Genomic DNA, 20994 nt, shown 5'->3' on the forward strand with positions numbered 1-20994 from the left:
TTCTGGCTAACAAAATTATTTTTCAATTAAGACCTTCCTTTTTGTACATCTTACTTGAGCTTTGTCTGACAAACTTCAAAGCAGTAACATTAACTCATGTTCCTTCCCAGCAGTAATAACATTTAAATTCTTAATAGGTATTTCTCATAACCAAAGACCTGCTCACCTGGGGAAATGATGTAAAAAAAGTTTTTGAACTCATCCATCCAGACTTCTGCAAGCCGCCTGTTATTTTTGTTGATTATCTGCCCTGTACCTCCTGGAAATGTATACGGGGTTGCTTTTCTGAACACGTGCCCCACGTGTGAACAAGTTACAATTTCCAAAGTGCCACCACACTGCCAGATCTGAAAGTGACAGAACAATTACTACATAGCTTCAAAAGTTGTTAAAAAAAAGTTTAAAATGTTAATCACTTGCTTCTGCTCTAGTTGAAGAAACAACACTAGTTGAGATCTAGAACAAATACATACTGCATGGGAGAGGAATGTATGCCTGCTTCCTGCTCAAGAGATAAAGATGCTCATAAGCTTGAGTAAGGTCACATAAGAAAGAGTGCATCAGGCCTCATAGCAGCAATGCACCAGCAAGAGACTACTTTAGAGAACTGAGCAAGCTGACAGTGAAAGAAAAATGCTCACATGAATCACAGGAAGTAACAGGTGGTTACTGGTTTTGTCCAGAAGCGTCCATTATAAAATAGAATCTCCATGTAAAAAAAAAAAAACCACAGACACTTCCCAAGTAGCTTCTGAAAGTAATTTCAATTTTATTTTGGACCTTTAAACACAACAGATTCAGAAAGCTGAACTACTTCAGAGGTATCCACCTACACACTCTGAACCGATAAGTAAAACAAAAGGAAATAGAAAATTTGGTGGGAACAAAAGTGAGAACAACTCTGGCTAAGTCCACATCCAAATGAACACATGCAATCATTTAGTTAGGAAACAGCAAGGAGAGTTGGTACAGAAGCACACATTTCACTGACATATTAAACCATGCACTGATGGTACCATTCCTAACTTATTCTCCCCCATTAGCTTTTCTAACAACTCCTTTTAACACACATACATTCATTCTTCAGAAGGAACACCCCAATATTTAGATCTCTGCGAATGATTCACCATGCATTTTTCACTGACAAATAGAGTCTTTGTGTATCACCACTGGAGAAACCTGACAGGAAGTGAAGTGCTAACTGCAACAGGAGAGGACACTGATGCAGGCAGCAGATAAGATTTTTTTGCAGAACTCAAGATGCACTGTCCTGAGTAACAAAACACTGAAGAGTTTTACCTACCCTGAAAGAAATTTCTAAGTTTTCTCCACCCCAAATATCCATTCCAGCATCATAAGTTCCAATTTCCTGAAAGTAATCTCTGTCTATTGAAAAAAGACCTCCTGCCATTGTAGGTGTCCTAGGATGGGGGGAAAGAAGACAAAAAAATAAGTGTCAGTCACTAAAACCAAATACATTTCACACTTTCAATGACAAAATAGCTTTTTATATATCAAGTTCCCAACACATTCCTTCTCATTGGCTTCCATCCAAATTCAGTTACCATTAATGTACTTCCTAGCTCAAAAGTTTCCAGAGATCGAACCAGTTAGGGACAGTTTTCCTTATTTTCTCAATTTAAATTGGAGTCCACATAGGGAAATAGCCCATAGAAAAGCTGCTGCCATTCCTGAGAAAGACTTCTGCCTCCAATAGTGATAGCTCATAAAAAAGAAACCAGTTTCTTACAGGAAATCTATACTTCTGGCAACTGCTCGTGAAAGTTATGGGGGGCCATGAAGTGGCCTATTTGCTTTCACTATTACTGCTTTGTACAAGAAAATTATACAGTCAAGGTAACATCCAGATTTTCTTTACAAATTCCTTAGTGGTATGAAAAATAAAACTGTGCTGGGTTTCTCCCAGATTTCTATCTTTTTTTAATTACACACTAGCCTACATGTTAGGCTAACAATACAACTCTGTAGTTCAAGTATACAAGTTATCTGCACTTTCAGCATAAATTATTTTCTACTACTAGTCATTTTCCTGAAACACAGTATCACAGTATGTTAGAGATTGGAAGGGACCTCAAAAGATCATCTAGTCCAATCCCCCTGCCGGAGCAGGAATACCTAGATGGGGTTACACAGGAATGTGTCCAGGCGGGTTTTGAATGTCTCCAGAGAAGGAGACTCCACAACCCCCCTGGGCAGCCTGTTCCAGTGTTCCGTCACCCTCACTGAGAAGAAGTTTCTTCTCAAGTTTAAGTGGAACCTCTTATGTTCCAGTTTGTACCCATTACCCCTTGTCCTATCATTGTTTGCCCCTGAGAAGAGCCTGCCTCCATCCTCGTGACACTCCCCCTTTATATATTTATATACACTAATAAGGTCACCCCTCAGTCTCCTCCAAACTACAGAGACCCATCTCCCTCAGCCTTTCCTCTTAAGGGAGATGCTCCACTCCCTTAATCATCTTAAACACTTTGAGCTTTTTCTGAAAGACACCTAAAATACAAGCTAGGTCACAATCTAACTAAAAATTTATGTTGCTTCCTTCCCCTAAAAAGGAAATCAGGGTGCATGTGTGTCGCAATTAGCCATATAGTGAGAAGACCTGTTGATTTCTTAAATGAAAATCAAACAAAAACCAGGAAAGGCCATATCCTCAACTTTATGGTAAGTAAAGTTTGTCCACTTTTCAGAAGTGGCCAGTAAGGCCAGAAAACATATGTCTGCAATTGTTAAAAAGTACACATTACACACAAATTCTCTTTCTTACTACCTTTGTCATAACATCCAAGTATAATTTCACCTCCCACCCACGCACTTTGAAGATGCTAAGTTTATACAGATGCACACACACAAATACACAAACATACCATAAATGGATGCATCTTTTCAAAATATTGTTTACTTTGTTAGAAAAGAAGTTTCAATAAAACCCCATGCATCAGTATAAAAAAAACTACTTAAAAGATAGTAATTCATTGCTACCAGAAGTTACCAACAATCAAGCCATGTAAAGAACTTTTATGCTGTTCCTTTGATCAGTCAAAAATGATGCTACAACACAATTCATTAAGTACTTACAAGATTAACCTAGAAAGGATACGAGCAAACATCAGATGAACATTATAACCCATTTAATGATTTCTCATTACCTAACAGGAAGAGTTCGGTCTCCTTTCCGTCGATCCATCTCTCTCTGAGGAACAGGATACCATCGAAAGTTCAGCTTCCAGTTGAATCCACCATAGGTCATGTCAGAACCTGCCATATATTCGAAGGTGTCATCGCTAATTACATCAATGATCGGACACACTACTGTCCTCCTAGGAAAAGGAAAGAACCAAAACCTATTCATTAAAGTGTCCAAAAAGGTGGGGCGCTTTTGTTGCTTTGGTTTGTTTGGGTTTTGTTTTTAACATATACAGTTTAAATTTTTATAATGCCATCTCTTAACAACAGTACTCAATAGATTATTGCCATGAAACACAGCCTAATTCTGTCTTGCTAATTAGAGTTAATCTAAAGGAAAATGTGTTTTTCTAATTAAATTTTGGCAATACTAGCTGTTTTTTTAAATAGCACTTGTATTATTACCATAAATAAATATTCATCCCTTTGCAGATGGAAAAATTGATCACAGCTCTCAGAGCTACACAGTGATTGTACAGAAAAGGAGGGTTTTTGTTTCTAGTTAAGTAGTCAAAGTAAACTTACATGTTTTGAAATTAAAACTTGGTCATTAGCTCTGGGAAAGTATTCTTATATGCTTTCAGGACTAAGAAACTTTGAGCATTACTAACAAAGTAGAACTACTGCATCAAGGTTGACAGAAAAAAAGCTTTTTTGTCCACTGTCCTGATGTTCCTAAGACACAAACTCACAGAAACTAATTCTAATCATCATAAAAACACTTAAGTAACCATCCTCAAGCAGGCTTCCTCTCATGGAAAGTTCAGTAAAAAGATTCAGCGGTTGCAACCAAATTTAAAGGACTTATTTAGTTGAGCCATTTGCACAAATTGTAGAAATTTATGTACTGTAGTCTCAAAGAAAGTCTATTAATGGTAACTTAAAGGTTAGTATGTCTCAGCACAATGCTGAACAAAGATTCTTTACTAGCAGCTTTTTCACTGTGTAATGCTATATTATATAATGTTTCATTTTAAAGTGGTTTTTATCTACAACCGTAAGAACAAAATGGAGATCTGTAACACCATACTTAATATCTAGTCTATTTAGTATGCTGTTTACTAACAGATGTTAGTTAGGCAACTACAGGGTTACTGTTTAGATATACAAATGTTTTGTAAAGCAGACCGTTCTTTCACTTTCTTTTTTCCCCCTCAACACAATTTCCATCACACTATCATGGATATAAGTTGTGAGTATTGACTTATGATAGAAATCTAAAGCTATGTTACTGCAGTAGATCAGTATGATTCTAGTAAGTATTCTAACTGTAGAAAATACATGTCAGTAGACTTGAAGACACAGCACAAATTTCCACAATACAAATACATTACAAAATAATCAAATAAGAACCTGAAAACAGTAAACCTGACAGTTCTTGCCAACAGTGTTGGTGTTACATGAGATCAGGGCTCCATTTCTTCCTTAATAATATCTTCCCAGATTCATGAAGGAATGAGTAGGGCTGCAGACTTAAGACCTCAAATGCCATTGCTTTCTCAACTACATTCATGCTTACGTCTTCCGCTGTGCAACACATTATCCCATGCATCCCAATGTAAGTTTCACTCTAAACCAAGTTTTACTTTTTAAAAGTTGTTCTGAATTAGCCTTTTATCCTTACATCAATGAGAATTTATCCAGCTGTTCAGAAAGTAGATATTGCTTGTAGGCTGTACTGTAATCCTTCGAACATTTCTTAATAACTGAGACAACCAACATGGACCAAGAAGTGGATAATTACCTGTCAGCTTTGATCCTTGCCAGCAGAGGTTCAAGCCAGCCTACTGTACATTCACAATGAGCATCTAAGAAGGTGATGACCTGGCCTTTAGAAGCAGCAGCCCCCTTTAATCTGGCTCTAATCAATCCAGAACGCTGTTCCATTCGAATCACATGAACAGGTACTTTTAGTTTTTTCACATAATTCTCCAATGGTCTTTTCAAGAAGTCTGCAAAGAATGATCAAAACCATGAAAACTGTCAGTCACATAGTTCAGCAATATTTTTTTCTTCCTTTTTTTTTTTTTTTAATAAGAAGAGAATTAAATTAAGAGAAGTTTCCTCATTTCTTTTCTATCCTTTTCCTACTTTCTTATTTTCTCAGCTAGTTTCCTCTGATGCTTATTCTACACTTTACAATATGCCCTTCCACATCTCCATGTGTTTCACTTGCTAGAGCAAGAAGTTCTTCCTCCTCTTCATCTCTTCACTATGGAAAACACAAAAATGAAGAGAGTGTAGAATGTTTACACAGAAAGCAGATGGAATAGGCAAGTTTTTATTATGGAGTAGATGCAACTCTTACTTTCAAAGACATATGCATAAGTGCTCTTGGACAAAACACTCCTCTACCAAGAAAATACAGAAAATGATCCAACTAGCTGAACATAACAAATTACCTCCCTCAGGAATGTAACTTACAGGTAATTTCTTCGCAAGCAGTTTAAAACATGATGAAGTTAATTTTTCAGCTGTGTTTTCTCTAGTTTTTTTCTAGCTAATATTTTTTTCTGTTAAATTATCACTGCAACACCTCAAAACATAAATAAGGACAAAATCATCTACACATAAACGACTAACACCAACAAGCCTCAGCTTAGTTGAAGAACAATTATTCAAAACAGAACACCCATAACTGACTACCATATGCCTAGAGACTTAAAACTACTTGCATTACAAAGAGCCATTAGACTATGATGGATGATGCCAAAGGAAGAACAAAGAATTGAGGGAGAATGCAGTTGACAGTCACAGAAATAAAATTCTGCAATAACTTGCAGATTTCAAACCTTAAAAAAAAAAAAAAAAAAAAAAAAAAGAAAAAAGAAAAAGGCAAAACAGTCTTATAACACATCTACGGAATATATTAGATTATATGCTCAAAGCACATGGGAGTTGTACTACAACAGCTCAAAGCCTGTAGCAGGATTTAGCATAAGATAGTAAGAACTCATATAAGAATAAACTGGGCAGGGAGAGAAGGAGGGGCAGGGGGAAAAGAAGCACCGCATGAACTCTTAATGGCTGTTTTGTAACTCTCAAGAGGCAGACCTGACCTGGGCATGATTACCATTCCTTAGCACTGCTCCAGACAAATGAGTTCTAATTGCCTCCTCATTTCTTCTTTTGTGCATTTTTGGACTGTCACTAAACCCCACAGAAATAAGTTCTGACATCTTGAAAGCTGAACTGTGCTAAAAGAGCCTAAGTGGTTGATAGATCTTAAACAGTTGTCCCCAGAGAAATTCAAAACAAGTAAATTCTTATTTTGCTTATTAACAGAGACTGAAATGAATAAATGTTTATTAGTACAAACCAAGTGTACACGTCTGAGCATTTTGTAGGCCTTTTGAAATTGATCACAGTGCTCATTTGGCTGACTGAGTATGTAGCAAATACAATCTCACCTCTTCCAGAGTGGTTTCCAAAGCCACTATATTAAAGGAACTAGTACTATGGTACATTTTATTGTTTTAATGTATATGGCTTTCATGATATACACAAATTGAATAAAACAGAGAAGCACCCCTCTCTATGCTAACCATCTCATGAGCAAGTCACACAGATCAGCATGTTTCTCTGCACATTTCAGGTATATAAAAACTGACAAGTTTTTAAAGTAGTTTTAACTGCTTTGAGCTGAACGAATACAGGCTGAGACACTGTTCTTGAATGCACAATTCATGGTAAAATTCTGCCAGGAGAAAGACAGAAAGAAAGATTTCAATAATACAACTGCAGCAGTCAAGAACTAGCATAAAGCAGAAAGTTACACTTTTCCAGCAAAATAAGCAAAAACGTAAAGCTTGATATCTCATCCCTACAAAAGCATGGAAAAATAACACAGGCATCAACATTTCTGATGTTCCTCTGCTATGAGCAGTCAGGATTCAATGCTCAAATCTAAGCAGCGTATTTTCTCTCCAGAGCACTGTCTCTTAGAGCGACACCCATCCCTCACAAACTGCTCCCTTAGTTTAAGCAGCAACAGTCTAGAGATTTGGACTAGTCACACATCTGGGAACGAGTAATAATTTCTTCTAAGGCAACACTTTTTCTTTGAAAGAAAGCATGCAGTATGTTCTGGCCTACCAGTAATGCAAGAATCAAGCTGCAGAGATTATTTTCTAGGCAAACCTACTGGTTCATGTGTATACTACATCCTGTATTAAAACCAGTAAAGAATAAAAAGTTTGATGCGTTACAGAGTCAGCTGTTTACAAGTGACCTAGAATGATAGCTGAGTAAATTTTTAGCATTGCCAACAAAGTAAGCTTTGATAGTATTTAACAAAAAAAACCAAAACCAACCAACAAACAAACAAAAACCACCAAGAAAACAAAACCCCACCACCCTTCCTCCCCCAAATGCTTCTACTTGGAAACAATAATAATTAATGTATTTTCAGAGGTATAACTTTTGTTTCATTTAACTCACTGTTCTGGATATTCCTTTCAAATATTTTCTGTATCAAAAGGGTGCATAGTTTTACCTAAGACTATGGAGAGTTTAAAGAGCGTCCTCTGTGTCAATAACAGAACTAAGAAAGCCAAAAAACCAGACGTATTCAGTCCAAGTCAACTAAGTGCTTAAGTTGAAAAACATCTTGCCAATTCTGAGTCACATTTATATGAATATAAATGAAAAATTAAGTTTCAAACAATGCCTTTTTTTATGAAATGACGATAAAACACAGATTTATCACATATAAGTATACAAACAGTTTTAAGTATGAATGTTTTATAAGACATTACTGTCAGCAATTTCATTTTTGTTACATTGCCTTGATCTGTATCTATGTAACCAACTTCTATGAGTGTATTCTATCCTAATGTAATCTGCCTACCATGCTCAGCCGTTCAGCGCTGACCTAGTTTTAAGTACTGACTAATCCTGATTTCTCCAGTTACATTTTTTTTTTCTAAATAGTTACCAAAGATCAATACTTAAACCCATATAATTCTGATCAGTAACTAGAGAACAGGGTCGCAGATAGGTCTTGTTTCCCCAAAGTTTTTCTTTTCGGTGTAAATAATTGGGTGATATTATGCAAATTCATTCTTCTAAGAGCATGACACTAGCAGGTACAAAGTGTGCTTCAGGCAAACTGAATGCTTACTTTATTCCAATTAAATTGACTCTGAGACTAGAATTCAAAATACACTACCCAGACTTAACATTTTCTTTTTCTGGAAAAGTCTGCTGGTTTAGTTCAACACAAACAGAATGCTTAAAGTAGCATATGCTAAACCCTTCAAATTTTGAGGCATCATAGCCTTCCGTTTTGTTCAATGCAAAAGCATGCACGCAAAATAACAAGTTTTTGGAAAACAAAATAAATCAAAACCCTTTCAGTAACTGTTGAAAATAACTAGGAATAAAAGATGCCTGAGTGATCTGAAATGAAGATCACAGATTTCAAAACTGTATGTTGGAACGGGTTCAATAACAACATGGAAAAAAGTCTGAAATGTTATATGTTTCAGCCTGGAATTAAGTTCCCTTGCTTTTATTACCTAGCCTAAACCCGGGAAAGTTATCTAGAGAAAGCCACAGGCTTTTTTAACTGGACTGCAATTCTATGATTCATAATGACAACACAGTTACTGCTATGTTACAATTGATTTTTCCTAAAACAGAAATTGAAAGGCAAAGACATAAAAAATACTATGTCTACATTATTTTAATATTAGTTTGCTCGATTTATAGGCCATATTGAAAGCTAACCTGTCACAATTAATCATTAGCACTGATTTGAATTACTTCCAATCTGTTTTAACAGATGAAACAGAGCATACTCGCAAAAACCTTTGTCTTCCTAGCAAAAGTCTGTACACAAAAAGTACTATCTCTTTTCCATTAAGGAAGCATATACCTGCACAATAACCTAGTATATGCATTCAGAATCCAAATATCAGCATCTATTAAAAAGAGGATTGTTCCCTGGGAACAACTCCAAGAGAAGTGAGCAGTTTCACATACATCAGAACCAAAGAAATATGGGTTTTTTTACATAAAGGTTGAAAAAGGACAAGAAATTGAGGGGTGTAATTAAAAATTCCCCACAAGTGAAAACACTGAAAATTTGATCTTGTGCCTTTCTAAAAGCAAAAGTTAATCACACCTCTCTCATCTAACCTGGAACACAGTAGCCTTTTGCACAGGCATTCCTCCTCTGCTGCCAAAGCATAACTGTATTTAAGGCCTCTGCCCCTTCTTCCAAATTGCACTGAAATTGGCTGAAGCAGTTAGAGCTAGAATCAGGTAAGAAAGCAAAAACAAGCGAGGGTGTCACAGAGGAAAGGAACACAGACAGATACAAGTACAAACACAACCTGAGTGCATGAGCTATGCTTCCTTAAGAAAACAGGTTGGTCAGAGCGCCTTTAGTTGATACAATCTTTCTTTAGTCTCAGTTACTCCCCAATCAGCTGAACTCTATACCTACATATTTTGTAATAAGCAAGTAAATATGTTAAGGCATCATGCACACAACCAACCTGAAGAAACTCATTATGCTAAACAGGTTAGACAAAGTGCAAAAATCCACTTCTAAAGTTCTTCAACTACAAATTGTAATGCTTAGTAACTACTATAAAACCTCCTGTTAACCACTGCAGTCCATGTTATCATGATGCTACTTAGACCATACAGTCTGAAATCCAGTGTCCCTCTTCACACATACATCTTGTTTGGACAGATCTTGTTGTTTGGACAACAGTCAGCCATCTTATCCTGAAGTTGGGATTACCATAAACAGCAGAATATGGATTTTGCATCACTGGTAGCATCACGAACATGTGTCAGCATGCTTGGTGTAAAACCCTTCCATGACTAAACCATGAGAATTTCTGCTGATACAGGTAATAGCCTATAAATGGTGGCTGCCAAGACTTTTTTCTGGTGGCCTACTAGCTACTAGTCCTAGCGGAAAACTTTCAATGTAGAAATACAGAAAAGGAGGGTGATTCAATATAAAAAGATAGAAACGTTTTAAACAAAAAAGACATAATACCCTCTTATCTCCATTTAAAACACAAGAAAAAAAAAGTATCTCTCAATTTATATTTTATAACCCATACCACTGAGGAAGATTAAGCCAGGAACAAGCCAAATATCAACTATTAACAAAAATGAAATATCACGTATTGTCCAGAATATTATTTTTATTTCTACTATATCGTAATTTACAAAAACTATGAAAAGAGTAAAATCCGAATAAAGTCATTTTAAGAAAACAACAGCTTCAAGTTTCATCTGCTAATTTCATTATACATGAAAAGTTTCATTCTGCAGCATGGAGTTTTCATTCGGAGTGGAAGCTCTTACAGCACAGAAACTGAACTTCAGCTTTCCATGAACTGAATAACCAAAATGACCAACTTTAATGGTGATAATGATAGTAAATTTGTATGCGTGTGAGGAACAGTCACCTTTGCTACTGTTCACCAGGTGATTCAAGTATTAAATACCCTCAAAAGCTTTAGGAATGTGTTAGAATTCTAAACACAAAATATGAAATCTGTGATAGGATAAAGCCTCTAGCAAACACAAACTCTATACTGTCAACAGAAAAGTAAACAGACAAACTTACACTAGTTTTCAGTGGAGAATGACCCAACTGTGTTTCACAATGGGCATCACTCACTCGGCCTTCCCCTGTCTCAGCTACTGTGTTTTGCTGAGGAAAGCTAAGCCTGTAGAAAGTCAGTCTCAACTTTAAGTATAAATAGCAGCAAGCTACAGCACTGGCATTATCATTACCTCTTTCACTGGCGTCATCGACAAGGACGATCTCTTCCAGCATGTGTCGTGGTGACCTATTTATCACACTATGAACAGTTCGTAGAAGTGTACTCCAAGCCTCATTGTGAAAAACAATGACAACACTTGTTGTGGGAAGGTTGTCTGCGTACACCTTCGTTTTACACCTATGAACAAGAATAAGGTACAGCATCATCTATTTGTAAAGGTCAAGCCTTCAGTCAAAACTGCAATTTTGAAGTTTATTTCTGAGTGTCAATACTAACATTCATGACACATCAGTTGTATGAAAAATATGACAAAGGAGCAAAGGTTGCACCAATTTATATTTTTACCTAAAACACACCCTTATGTACACATCTATGTATTCCATCATACCACCAAAAAAGGAGAACCTCGATTTAATAACCAATACTACAAGACACATCCATACTGCTAAGGCACAGAGATAACATTATGTGTCTCCACTATCCCTGTTTTGTGAAGAGTGGCATGTCCAGACAGATTAATCCAAACCCCTAATTTAGGCTTGCATTCCCTTAGAGTGCAAAGGCGAAATCATAGTACTGTAATGGGTACAGGGGAGAATGGAGACAGAAACACAAGAAATGGCAAACAAACTAGGAAGTAAACTCAATGAGAAGTCTATAATGAACAAAACCAAAAAATAAGATAAGGAAAGAATCCTGGGCCCAGCTGATGTTTGGAAAAAGCCAAGACCTGTAATACTGGTGAGTTAAGTGTATTTCATAATTTAATGTGTTTATATTACACAAAGAGGGCTTTTTTCTTACTTACTGTATACATGTTAGAAGTACTATATAAAGGCTCACCAAGTTAAAAGAGAATTATATACATTCCCAAGATAGCACAGAAAACCATAGGTTTAGCTCTCCTAACAGCAGATGTATGATACACGCTCCAAGGAATCCTACATGCAGCCAACATTTTACATTCCATAATACTATTTTAAAACAAGTGATATTTTCAGTATCTCCTAAAAAAAAAAAAAATAAAAATCAATATGCTGCACATAAAGTACTTTTAACAATTCTGAAAATACAATTCTGCTCTAAAAAATAACCCTGCAAATTGAAGTGTTCTCTCCACAGATCTGTTCCTCCTGCACATTCAAAATCACACACAGAGACTCATATAAGATTTGATGGTACAAATCCTTTAAGAATCAAAGATAGAGATGTATGCAGATCGCAAACAGAAGGAAAACATTGAAGAGGAAAAAGAAATACATGAAATGGAGCTTCATTGAAAAGGTTTTTACTGGATCTCAAATTATTGAGTTGATTCACTATAATGTAACCTGATCTAAATGTTATTAAAATATGTTAACAAGTATTCATGACTATTGCCTTAACAGTAGTGCTGTCTGAATGCTTGAGAAGTACATAGTATGTATCCTCTACCTTAAACATATAAAACTAATACTGAAGGAACAGCCTGCCAATACAGGATTATGGTGTCAGCATCTAATCCCATTCAAACCAGTGACACCAGAAATGTCAGCCAAAACTGGGCTCCCAAAAGGAATATTTAATTTGCTGGATAACTTGGTTAGCCAGAGCTCTTTGAAGTGACAGCAGCTCTCATAGCAGTCATTTCAGCTCTGAGGTGGAGACAAAAGCTCAGTGTGCACAGCGATCCCAGAAGAGATCTGTAAATCCAGATACAACTGAAGAAATATCTGGAAGACCTTCAATGGCATCATTTTTCATTTCTGAGAACTGATGCTGTAGGATCAGGCACTACCTGTCTTCAACATTATACTTATTTATACATTTATGGCCAAATATTCGGTTCAGTGAAGTGAATATCATGAAAACTTTGCGAAATATCATAAAATCTTTAGTGAAAGCAGCCATATATCCCCATGTTTTCCAATTTAATTCACATGTAAAAAAACCTGCAAAGCATGCCAACTGAAGGAGTTATTTCTGTGGTATCACCTGAAAAAAAATAGCCTTTTAAAAAGATGCTATGAATTTCAGATGAAATATTAAATCATAAGCCAAATAATCTTTCCCCCATATTTGTCACTTCTTCAGCCTATTTTGCCACTTTAAAACCAGATTCTTAATGTTTTATTCCTTCTGCTGCACTGCTTCCTAGACTAGAAAAGAAGTGTCTGATTGTAGACCTTCAGCTACAGTAGCAACACCGATCCATCTATTGTTCCTCTACTTTTTGGCAGAATATTTGTAAAAAACCTGAGAGGAGCCTGCTAGCAGTTCTCTGAAAAGCAATAACAATGCGTCATTCACCAAGAATATCTTGCTGAGGCGGCCACAGGATCCACTATTGTAATATGAAATCTCTCATCTCCAGCCTTGCCTTTTTGTTCATGGTCTTACAGAAGATTTGATTTGAGCTCAAATCAATGAACTGGTATAATAAAAGCCAGCCAAGTGATCAGGGACTACCATGCTTATAAACTATTACACTGTCCTAAGTATAAATATATCAAAACATTTAAGACCCATCTTTGAAGGGGAACTTTTTAGTACTAAGAGGCAGGTTTACAGGTATCTTTTGGGATACCCTATCCTGCAGAAGGTGAACATCCTCCTTTCCTTAAGAGGAAAGCCTATCCTCAACCCCACAGATCAACACTTTCTGGGATAACAATTTAAGAGTGGCCCTAGACTGGCCTGTTTAGCAATATGTAAAAGGCTGCCATGTGTAACACAAGGGTATTCCATAATAAAACTGGCTTGAAATTTTTTATTGCTATTCTTAAAGGGTTTGGTGTGAAGTTATTCTGGAAAGATCTACTGATGCAGGCAGAATAAAGGAAAGAATAGTATGATACCTGACTTTTCATATTGCTTTCACCTGCTTTTCTATAAATACCTTTTAGCTATTTACTCCATTTTTAATTTTGAAAACATTGACATACACTTCTTCCCCCCAAGAATGTATTGCTGTAGAATATCAGACAAATAAAATAGAACAGTTGATGGCTGTAATTAGAGTATTAACTTCCTGTACAAACACCCTGTTTTATCCTTACTAATATATAAATTAAGAATCTTTTTTGTCCTTCATTTGAAAACAAATTACCCCAGAAAGGGATTACTACAGAATTTAAAATAAAGTATTAGTTTCAACTGTTATGCAACATTAGTAGCAGAATATAACCGTGAGTGGTATGACACAGTGTATGAACTAAGGACAATTTGAATTTTAATTAACAACTAATATATTATGTTCCTTTTGTTGGATCCCGCCTCAAACAGTTTTAAAATTGAGTGCATAATATTAGGAAGGCATACCATCTCCAGGAATTTGGTGAAGACTCCAAACAGCAGCTGAGAATGTCTACTTCACGTGGAATGCATCATTCTTTCCTTAATCTACAGCATCCACCATGCAAACTCTTGGCTAATGTGACTCCATATATTATTTAAATTGTGGAAACTCCCCAGAAATGTCAGACATTTAAAATGCAAGCAGAGACTTACTGCCCTATTACCTACAGGCACAGGAAACTAATATGCCAGATTGTTAAAATATGATCAAGACAAAAAGCCTAATTAGTCTACATTTCTTCATGTACACATTCCAATGCTTAAAACAGTAATGTTCTTTATTTCATAGCAAGTCTCCATCTCATGCACTGAAATCCTCACCTTCAGCTACGTTAGCCTTGTATTCTTCCCTAATTTTTGATTTCTTGCTTTCATGTAATTAGGAGATAAAATGGAAAATTAGTTAGGAAATGAAGTTATCCAAATTTTTAATGCCCAATCAAAATCAGATTTCAGAAAAACAAGTTTAGAAGCTAGACTTTTAGAAGTTGCTTTACTAAGGAGTCACAGAACTATAGAGACATAACTCTGCTCTGACCTCTCTAGAACAGTCGTATACATTCTTCACAGAATTTTACCTTTTTGCAATTTTGCATCAAGCACTCAGAATACTTTAGGCTCAGTTCTTTAGAACTACATAGTTACTCTCAGGTCCATATCTCCCCAAGAGCACAAGGCAGTGTAAGACATCCAAATCCTTCACAACTTAAATTCTAATTTAATGGACTAAAAGCAAAGGAAGGAGAACAAATCCTAGCATATATAACATTGCTAAAGAAGAACGGCGACAGCAGAATAAGCTTAAGTTGTCCCTAACACCCTGCAGCCTGACTTCAAGGGTTTAAATCCACAAAAATTTTTAAGATGGAAGTCTAAATAATCAACTATGGGTTGTGTTATACTTCTCTGTTATTGTGAGTTTTTAATGAAGGTGTTAATTGAATCTTATATAGAAGCTCTGCATGTTTTAGATAGGGGGATATTCAGAAAAAGAAAAAAATAATCTCAAAAGAGAATTGCATTCAGCAGATTACACATAGCCACTTGGAAAGTACCTGATGCTATTCCAAATGCATCTGAAGAACTTCTGAATAAGCTGCTTTCCTACTTTCTCTTTCAACACAGGGTACAAATAGCCCACAGAAGACATTATGAAAATAACCAGAAGAGACAGCAAGTAATGCAATTCTGTCCAAATAAAATTAAGCCATTAATCTCAAGAGTTTAATTGCTGCTTCAGCACAATCTTGCATGGAAGGAAGACAACTCTTCATTTTGCACTTCCTGCACCACCACAACCATATAATCTCAACCCCTCTCCACATCTAGCAGAACTGGAAGCCTCTCTCTTCTCTGATGCCAGTGAAGGAATGAGAAAAATGTACTTTACCACTGTGGGGACAGAAGTAATCTACCAGGTGATCTTACAAGATTCTTCATTTGAATTCCTCAGAAAGTGAAATTCTTCTGATACCTATCTGCACTGCTCAGGACCTGACTGGGAGATTGACAAGGCTTACCACTAGCCATCGGCACCCCAGGCACAGAGACGCCAGGGACTCGGGACACCACCCCTCACTATCCTAATGCCACCTCTTTCAGTTTGCTGTTGGAACTTTCAGAAGCACTTCAAATTTACCTTAAAAAAAAGGCAACTGTGCAGCCACCTTAATACAGAACAGTACTTGCTTGGCTTTCTATTGATACTATGAAATTGCATTCATAGATCAATTTACTTAGAAATTATTCCTAAAACCAAATATTGAATGCTACATGTGCAATATTCTCAAATCTCAAAAGACAAAATATTTACAATGTTAGTAGTGATCTGTTTGCACACTCTTCAAAGTCATGCTAAATAATTTCTGAACGTAACATAATAAAATGGCATTTAATATCCTAACAGCTACTAAATGCTTTTGTTTCGTAGGCTAAAGAACCACGTCCCCCCAAAAAACACCTAAACATGGTAGAGGTCTTGTAAGAAATTAATCATTCACTGCCATAATGTTTATGCAGTGAGATACAATTGAGGAAAACCTCATTCACTGAGGCAATAAAAAAACCCAAACAAACAACAAAACAAAACAAAAAAGGTATTTTTTATAAAGATTTTGTCATAATTATATTCTGTACGAGAAATAAACACAAAATTCCTAAATCCTACAGGGCAGATCTCTACCCCTTCTGATGCTGCCAACAGGTTATTCTTCACAGAGGAACAATAAGAGCACAAGTTAAAATTGAAACATTCTTTTTTTGGTTTCTAAACATAGTTTTCAAAACAAAGCCTCTTATGCTTCCCCTAATCACAAAAAATAATAGACTACATGAGCCATCACTTGCTATACCTGATACCAACTTTATTCCCAGATTCCACCAGCCTTTCACAGGTTCAAGGCATGACCAACAATTTACTCAAAGGACTCAAAAACATTAACAGCAGTAAATCACGCATGCAATCCTTGTTTACTAGCCCACTGCGCACAACCCTGGGATACACACTGCACACAGATAAAGGACAGAGGTGGAACACAAGCAAAAGTGTCTCCTTGTGCACTAAGCAGCTCACTTGGGAAACCCCAGTAGGGCTTAGACCTGAGCTCATATGTGCAGTATGATAATCAAGTGCTGATACATTTTTGAAAGCTGTACTAGCAACAGATTGGGGAAGGGAGGGAAGCATATTTAGTCATTTTACAAATTTACTACAATCTTTTATCTTGCATACTACAAACAAGTTATAAATAAAGGCTGAAGTTACAAATAAACTGCATCCCAGAACAAATTTGTAAAATTTGACAAAGGAATAGTCCAAGTCTAGCTGAAAATCAGGTTAGAGCTGAAACTTTCAGGAAATACTATACAGCCCCTGTAATAAAACTGTTTAATATCACTGATGCAGTACAAACAGTATACTCTTGAGTATTCAAATATATTGGAGTCTCTGGGAAGTAAGCATCAGTATCCTTAGATCTTGAAAATACACATTTATTTTCTACTCAGGTTGCCAAAATTAATGCCAGATCAATAAAGAAAAGCAGAAAATCTGAACAACTCTCAGGCTTTAATTACCGATATCTGATGAATATCGCCACAGCGCCATAAAATGTCAGTAATCCATTGTTTACCTGTCCACTTACCGTAAGTTACAGCCTGCAATAAACTTTATGTAACAAAGCTGGGGCACAGCTATGTCTAATGCAAAACCTCCTTTCTACTTAAGTCAGGGATGAAAACAGTTTAGAAATAAGACACCTTAAGCTGTACAGACTGACCTACATTTCCATCAGAGGATAACGCCCTGTAGCAGAGGTGGCAGAGAAAGTGTCAAAACACTACAGCAAGAACCACCAGCACTCAAGTGGTGTGTTTCTGGTAAACACTGACTTAAATTTTTCCTGTCTATAAGCAGCAGCCTCATGATATCATTATGAACAAGAGTGTCAATAAATCTGCTCCCAGGATAAAATTTAAGAAAACCCCAGCTCCCGAACTGAAGACAAGATGAATAAAGATCTCATTTTCACACAGAAGGAACACAGCTAGAAGGGCTAAAAGCAATACTTCTGAGAAAGATGGAATCGCTGACTGTCATAACATGCCAAACCACTTTTCACTACACAGACTGCATGCAACCACAGTTCTAACTTGTGGCTGCACAAAGAGAAAGCACATAAAGTTACGACAAAACTTCATGCTACCCCTGAAGCTGCTTCTTCCAATCAAATCAGAACAACCTGGCTTACAAAGAAGTCTTCATTTCTGTAATTCATATCACAACTCCAATTAGTCTTTCTGACCAGGTGACTTGAATGCAGGCAAATCCCTTATTCTTACTTAAGCATTTCCATCCAGCCTGCTTAATGTCTGCCTTGAATAGTATTACGCAATTTACCTGACATCAAGAGTATGAAATTTTCCTTTCTTCTGATCTCAAACATTTGGATATAAGAAAGGTCGCATTATCTCATGAGTCAAGTAGAAATCTTCTTTAGACCCTGGAAACAAAATCCAAAATGGTCCTTAAAACCATTGTGGTTACAGAATTCAAGCAGAATTTCACAAAAATAATTAGCTGCAATTACTATTTTCCTTATCCTGAAAGCAATCATAGGAAAGGGTCTCTTGACAGAAGCAAACACAATTCTGTCTTCAAAGACTGAAATTGAATCCTAAGTTCCCTAGCCAAATTATTTTCCATACTTGACCTATCAATTTGAACATAGTTCAGGATATGGCTGCTTATCCAAAAATAGAAGACACTTGTAACTAAGAATGAGATTGACAAGTGTTTTTGTATATATGCACATACATGTATATACGTATGCATATACAGGTGTGTATAGATATATAAATAAAAATATATATATTTATATATAAAGAAACAAGCTGAATTTTTATAGTGACTTCCCCCTCACCTTCTAAATCTTCCAGGAAAAAGATTTAAAGGTAGTTTCTTCCAGGTTACTCATTAAGTTGACATGAACAAGAACATTTTCAAATGCTGATTCTACAGTGTGCCAGTAACAGGCTATAGGCACCACAAAAGCCAGATGAAAAAATACTCCTGCTTGAAAGAATTGTAGTCTTTAATACCTCACATGCTTTCAGATTTCCAGTGTTACATTGCCGAATGTTACAATACTGGTTGTCAGATCAGCAGATTTCCTTTAGAGATGCCAGGTTAATAAACAGCCAGGATTTCTAGCTTGTAAAAAAACACTGAATAAACTTCAGAAGTCTTCCACCACCTATGTTACCAACTTTACTCTTTTTTATTATCTCTTACATCAGTATGACCTGACCTAAATGAATACCAACAGTTCACACAGCGTATCACAATTTATGGAGATATTTAAAACTCCACGACCTTATGGGTAATTTAAGACAGACTTTCCGTGTGCACCCACAGAACTTTCAATACAAACTTTTTTGTAACAAAGTGTCTTGTTGCTCCCCTTTCCCTCCCCCCTCTCCCACGTTCCTCCTAATTCAGTGGAACTGTGAGCTGCTGCCAAAAGCAATAATCCCACTTTTCACCATTACAGTTTTGTCCCATCCCCTTCTTTGCACCAGCTCTGGTAATTATACAGCTGCTGGGTGTGTATTGCTTCAGTTTGCTGATTCAACAAAATATACTTCTTTTCCCTTTCTGATGTGCAATCCTCCACCCAGTCAGTGAAGGCCACACAAACATGAGATCAGTATCAACAGAAGCAGTGAGAAGACTTCTTTTAGCTGAAGTCCACATTTACACCAGATTATGTATATGAGTATATGAAAGTACCCCTTCACTATTCTCCTGAATAGTTAGAAGCAAAGAGAGCACACCTTTACTAGCTTCACACAGAAGCAAATACTTCATGTACTGCCATTTAAAGCCCCAGCGTCACACATTTGAGTTCCAAGAGCATGCTCCTGCATGTGTGCCTTTACTGTTTTTCTATGAATAGGTTCACTCAAACTGTTCTCCTCACACAGGGATTATGCAAATTTTGCGAATGCATCATCCTATGATTCAACTGTAGTATCTTAAAGTATACAGCAAAATCAATTTGTTCTGAGAAGTTAAAAATACCAATTCCAGTGTACTCTTGCATGCATATTTCAGGCTTAAAATCAACAATACATTTTTAAGCACATGTATGAGAGCCACACTGCAGTCCCATAACTGAAAAGCATTCTATCGTGGCATACAATTTATAGTGCCTAAATCTAAATAAGGTTCTTTGAAAGCAAAGACATAACAGAATTAGTCATTGAAGAACTTTTTCAGAAAGGAGACCAGCATAACTGCAACAAATTCCACAACATTCATGTAAGTTAGACTTAGAGGAATGGCTTTTAACCCAGAAAAATAATTGCCTACTTCCTCATGATTGTGAAAGCAAGCTTGGCAACAGGAACTGAGCACGGTAGTTTAAGTCAGCAAAAAAACCTTCATCAGTCACTTAAACTGAGCACATTAGTGTATTAGTGAAATATTAAGCTCTCAGAGGTCTGCATCTTATTTTTCTATTAAGTAGCTGAAGTAACAGTTTGTATTAATTTAGACCCAGTTCACAAATACGTAGGGCCATCTGGCTAAAAGCTTTGATTACACCCTATCACTATCTATACCTCTTAATTCTGGCAAAATTATACCAACTAAGGAATAAAATAAAAGGAAGATTTTTATGGTCTAGATTTTTAAGTTCTAGAGAATCTATGGCCTTGGTTACTAAGGTATCCCAAAGGTATCATGTCTCCTTGCTGCAGGTCTGCTTGGGGAAGCCCACCCCTTTCCAAGAAATCACGATCTGCAAAATATGACACTCTCCTCACTCCAGTGAGAACCAAAGCTGACATGAACTACACGTCTCTGTCCCAGCTATGACTCTCTTGTTTCCAGCCTTGACCACTTGTGCCTGGAAGAGAACAGCATTTTAAGATGCTCTTTTCTACCGTAAAAAACGTCAGAATTGGGTTTAAACTTTCACGCCAGGGACCCAAATGTCTCCTTAACGTTTTATATATTCCACAAATTATTAAATAATGAATGCAGCTTGGAAAGCTCTGCCTTAGAACACAGTAGCCATTCTTCATTTTGCAAAGCAGCTTCCAAGTCATCTCAAACAGCGTGAGCACAAAACCAAGCCCTATGACACATACAAATTCCATGCACTTAACAAACCACTTTCTGGCCTGAATACTG

General features: G+C 36.5%; 1 protein-coding gene across 3 annotated transcripts in view; it reads right to left on the reverse strand.

Annotated features, from left to right (window-relative positions):
• GALNT1 (polypeptide N-acetylgalactosaminyltransferase 1) overlaps nt 1–20994 on the reverse strand; it is an 87697-nt gene that overhangs the window by 14399 nt on the left and 52304 nt on the right. For all 3 annotated transcript variants that reach the window (XM_080611387.1, XM_080611388.1, XM_080611386.1), the window contains 5 exons: nt 10972–11138; nt 4949–5156; nt 3168–3338; nt 1304–1421; nt 167–347 (listed from right to left, as the gene is read on the reverse strand). In XM_080611387.1, the coding sequence (XP_080467513.1) occupies nt 167–347; nt 1304–1421; nt 3168–3338; nt 4949–5156; nt 10972–11138 (845 nt within the window). The remainder of the gene's footprint in view (nt 1–166; nt 348–1303; nt 1422–3167; nt 3339–4948; nt 5157–10971; nt 11139–20994) is intronic.

Source organism: Psittacula echo, assembly GCF_963264785.1.
Source record: "Psittacula echo genome assembly, chromosome: 2".
NCBI classification, from domain to species: domain Eukaryota; kingdom Metazoa; phylum Chordata; class Aves; order Psittaciformes; family Psittacidae; genus Psittacula; species Psittacula echo.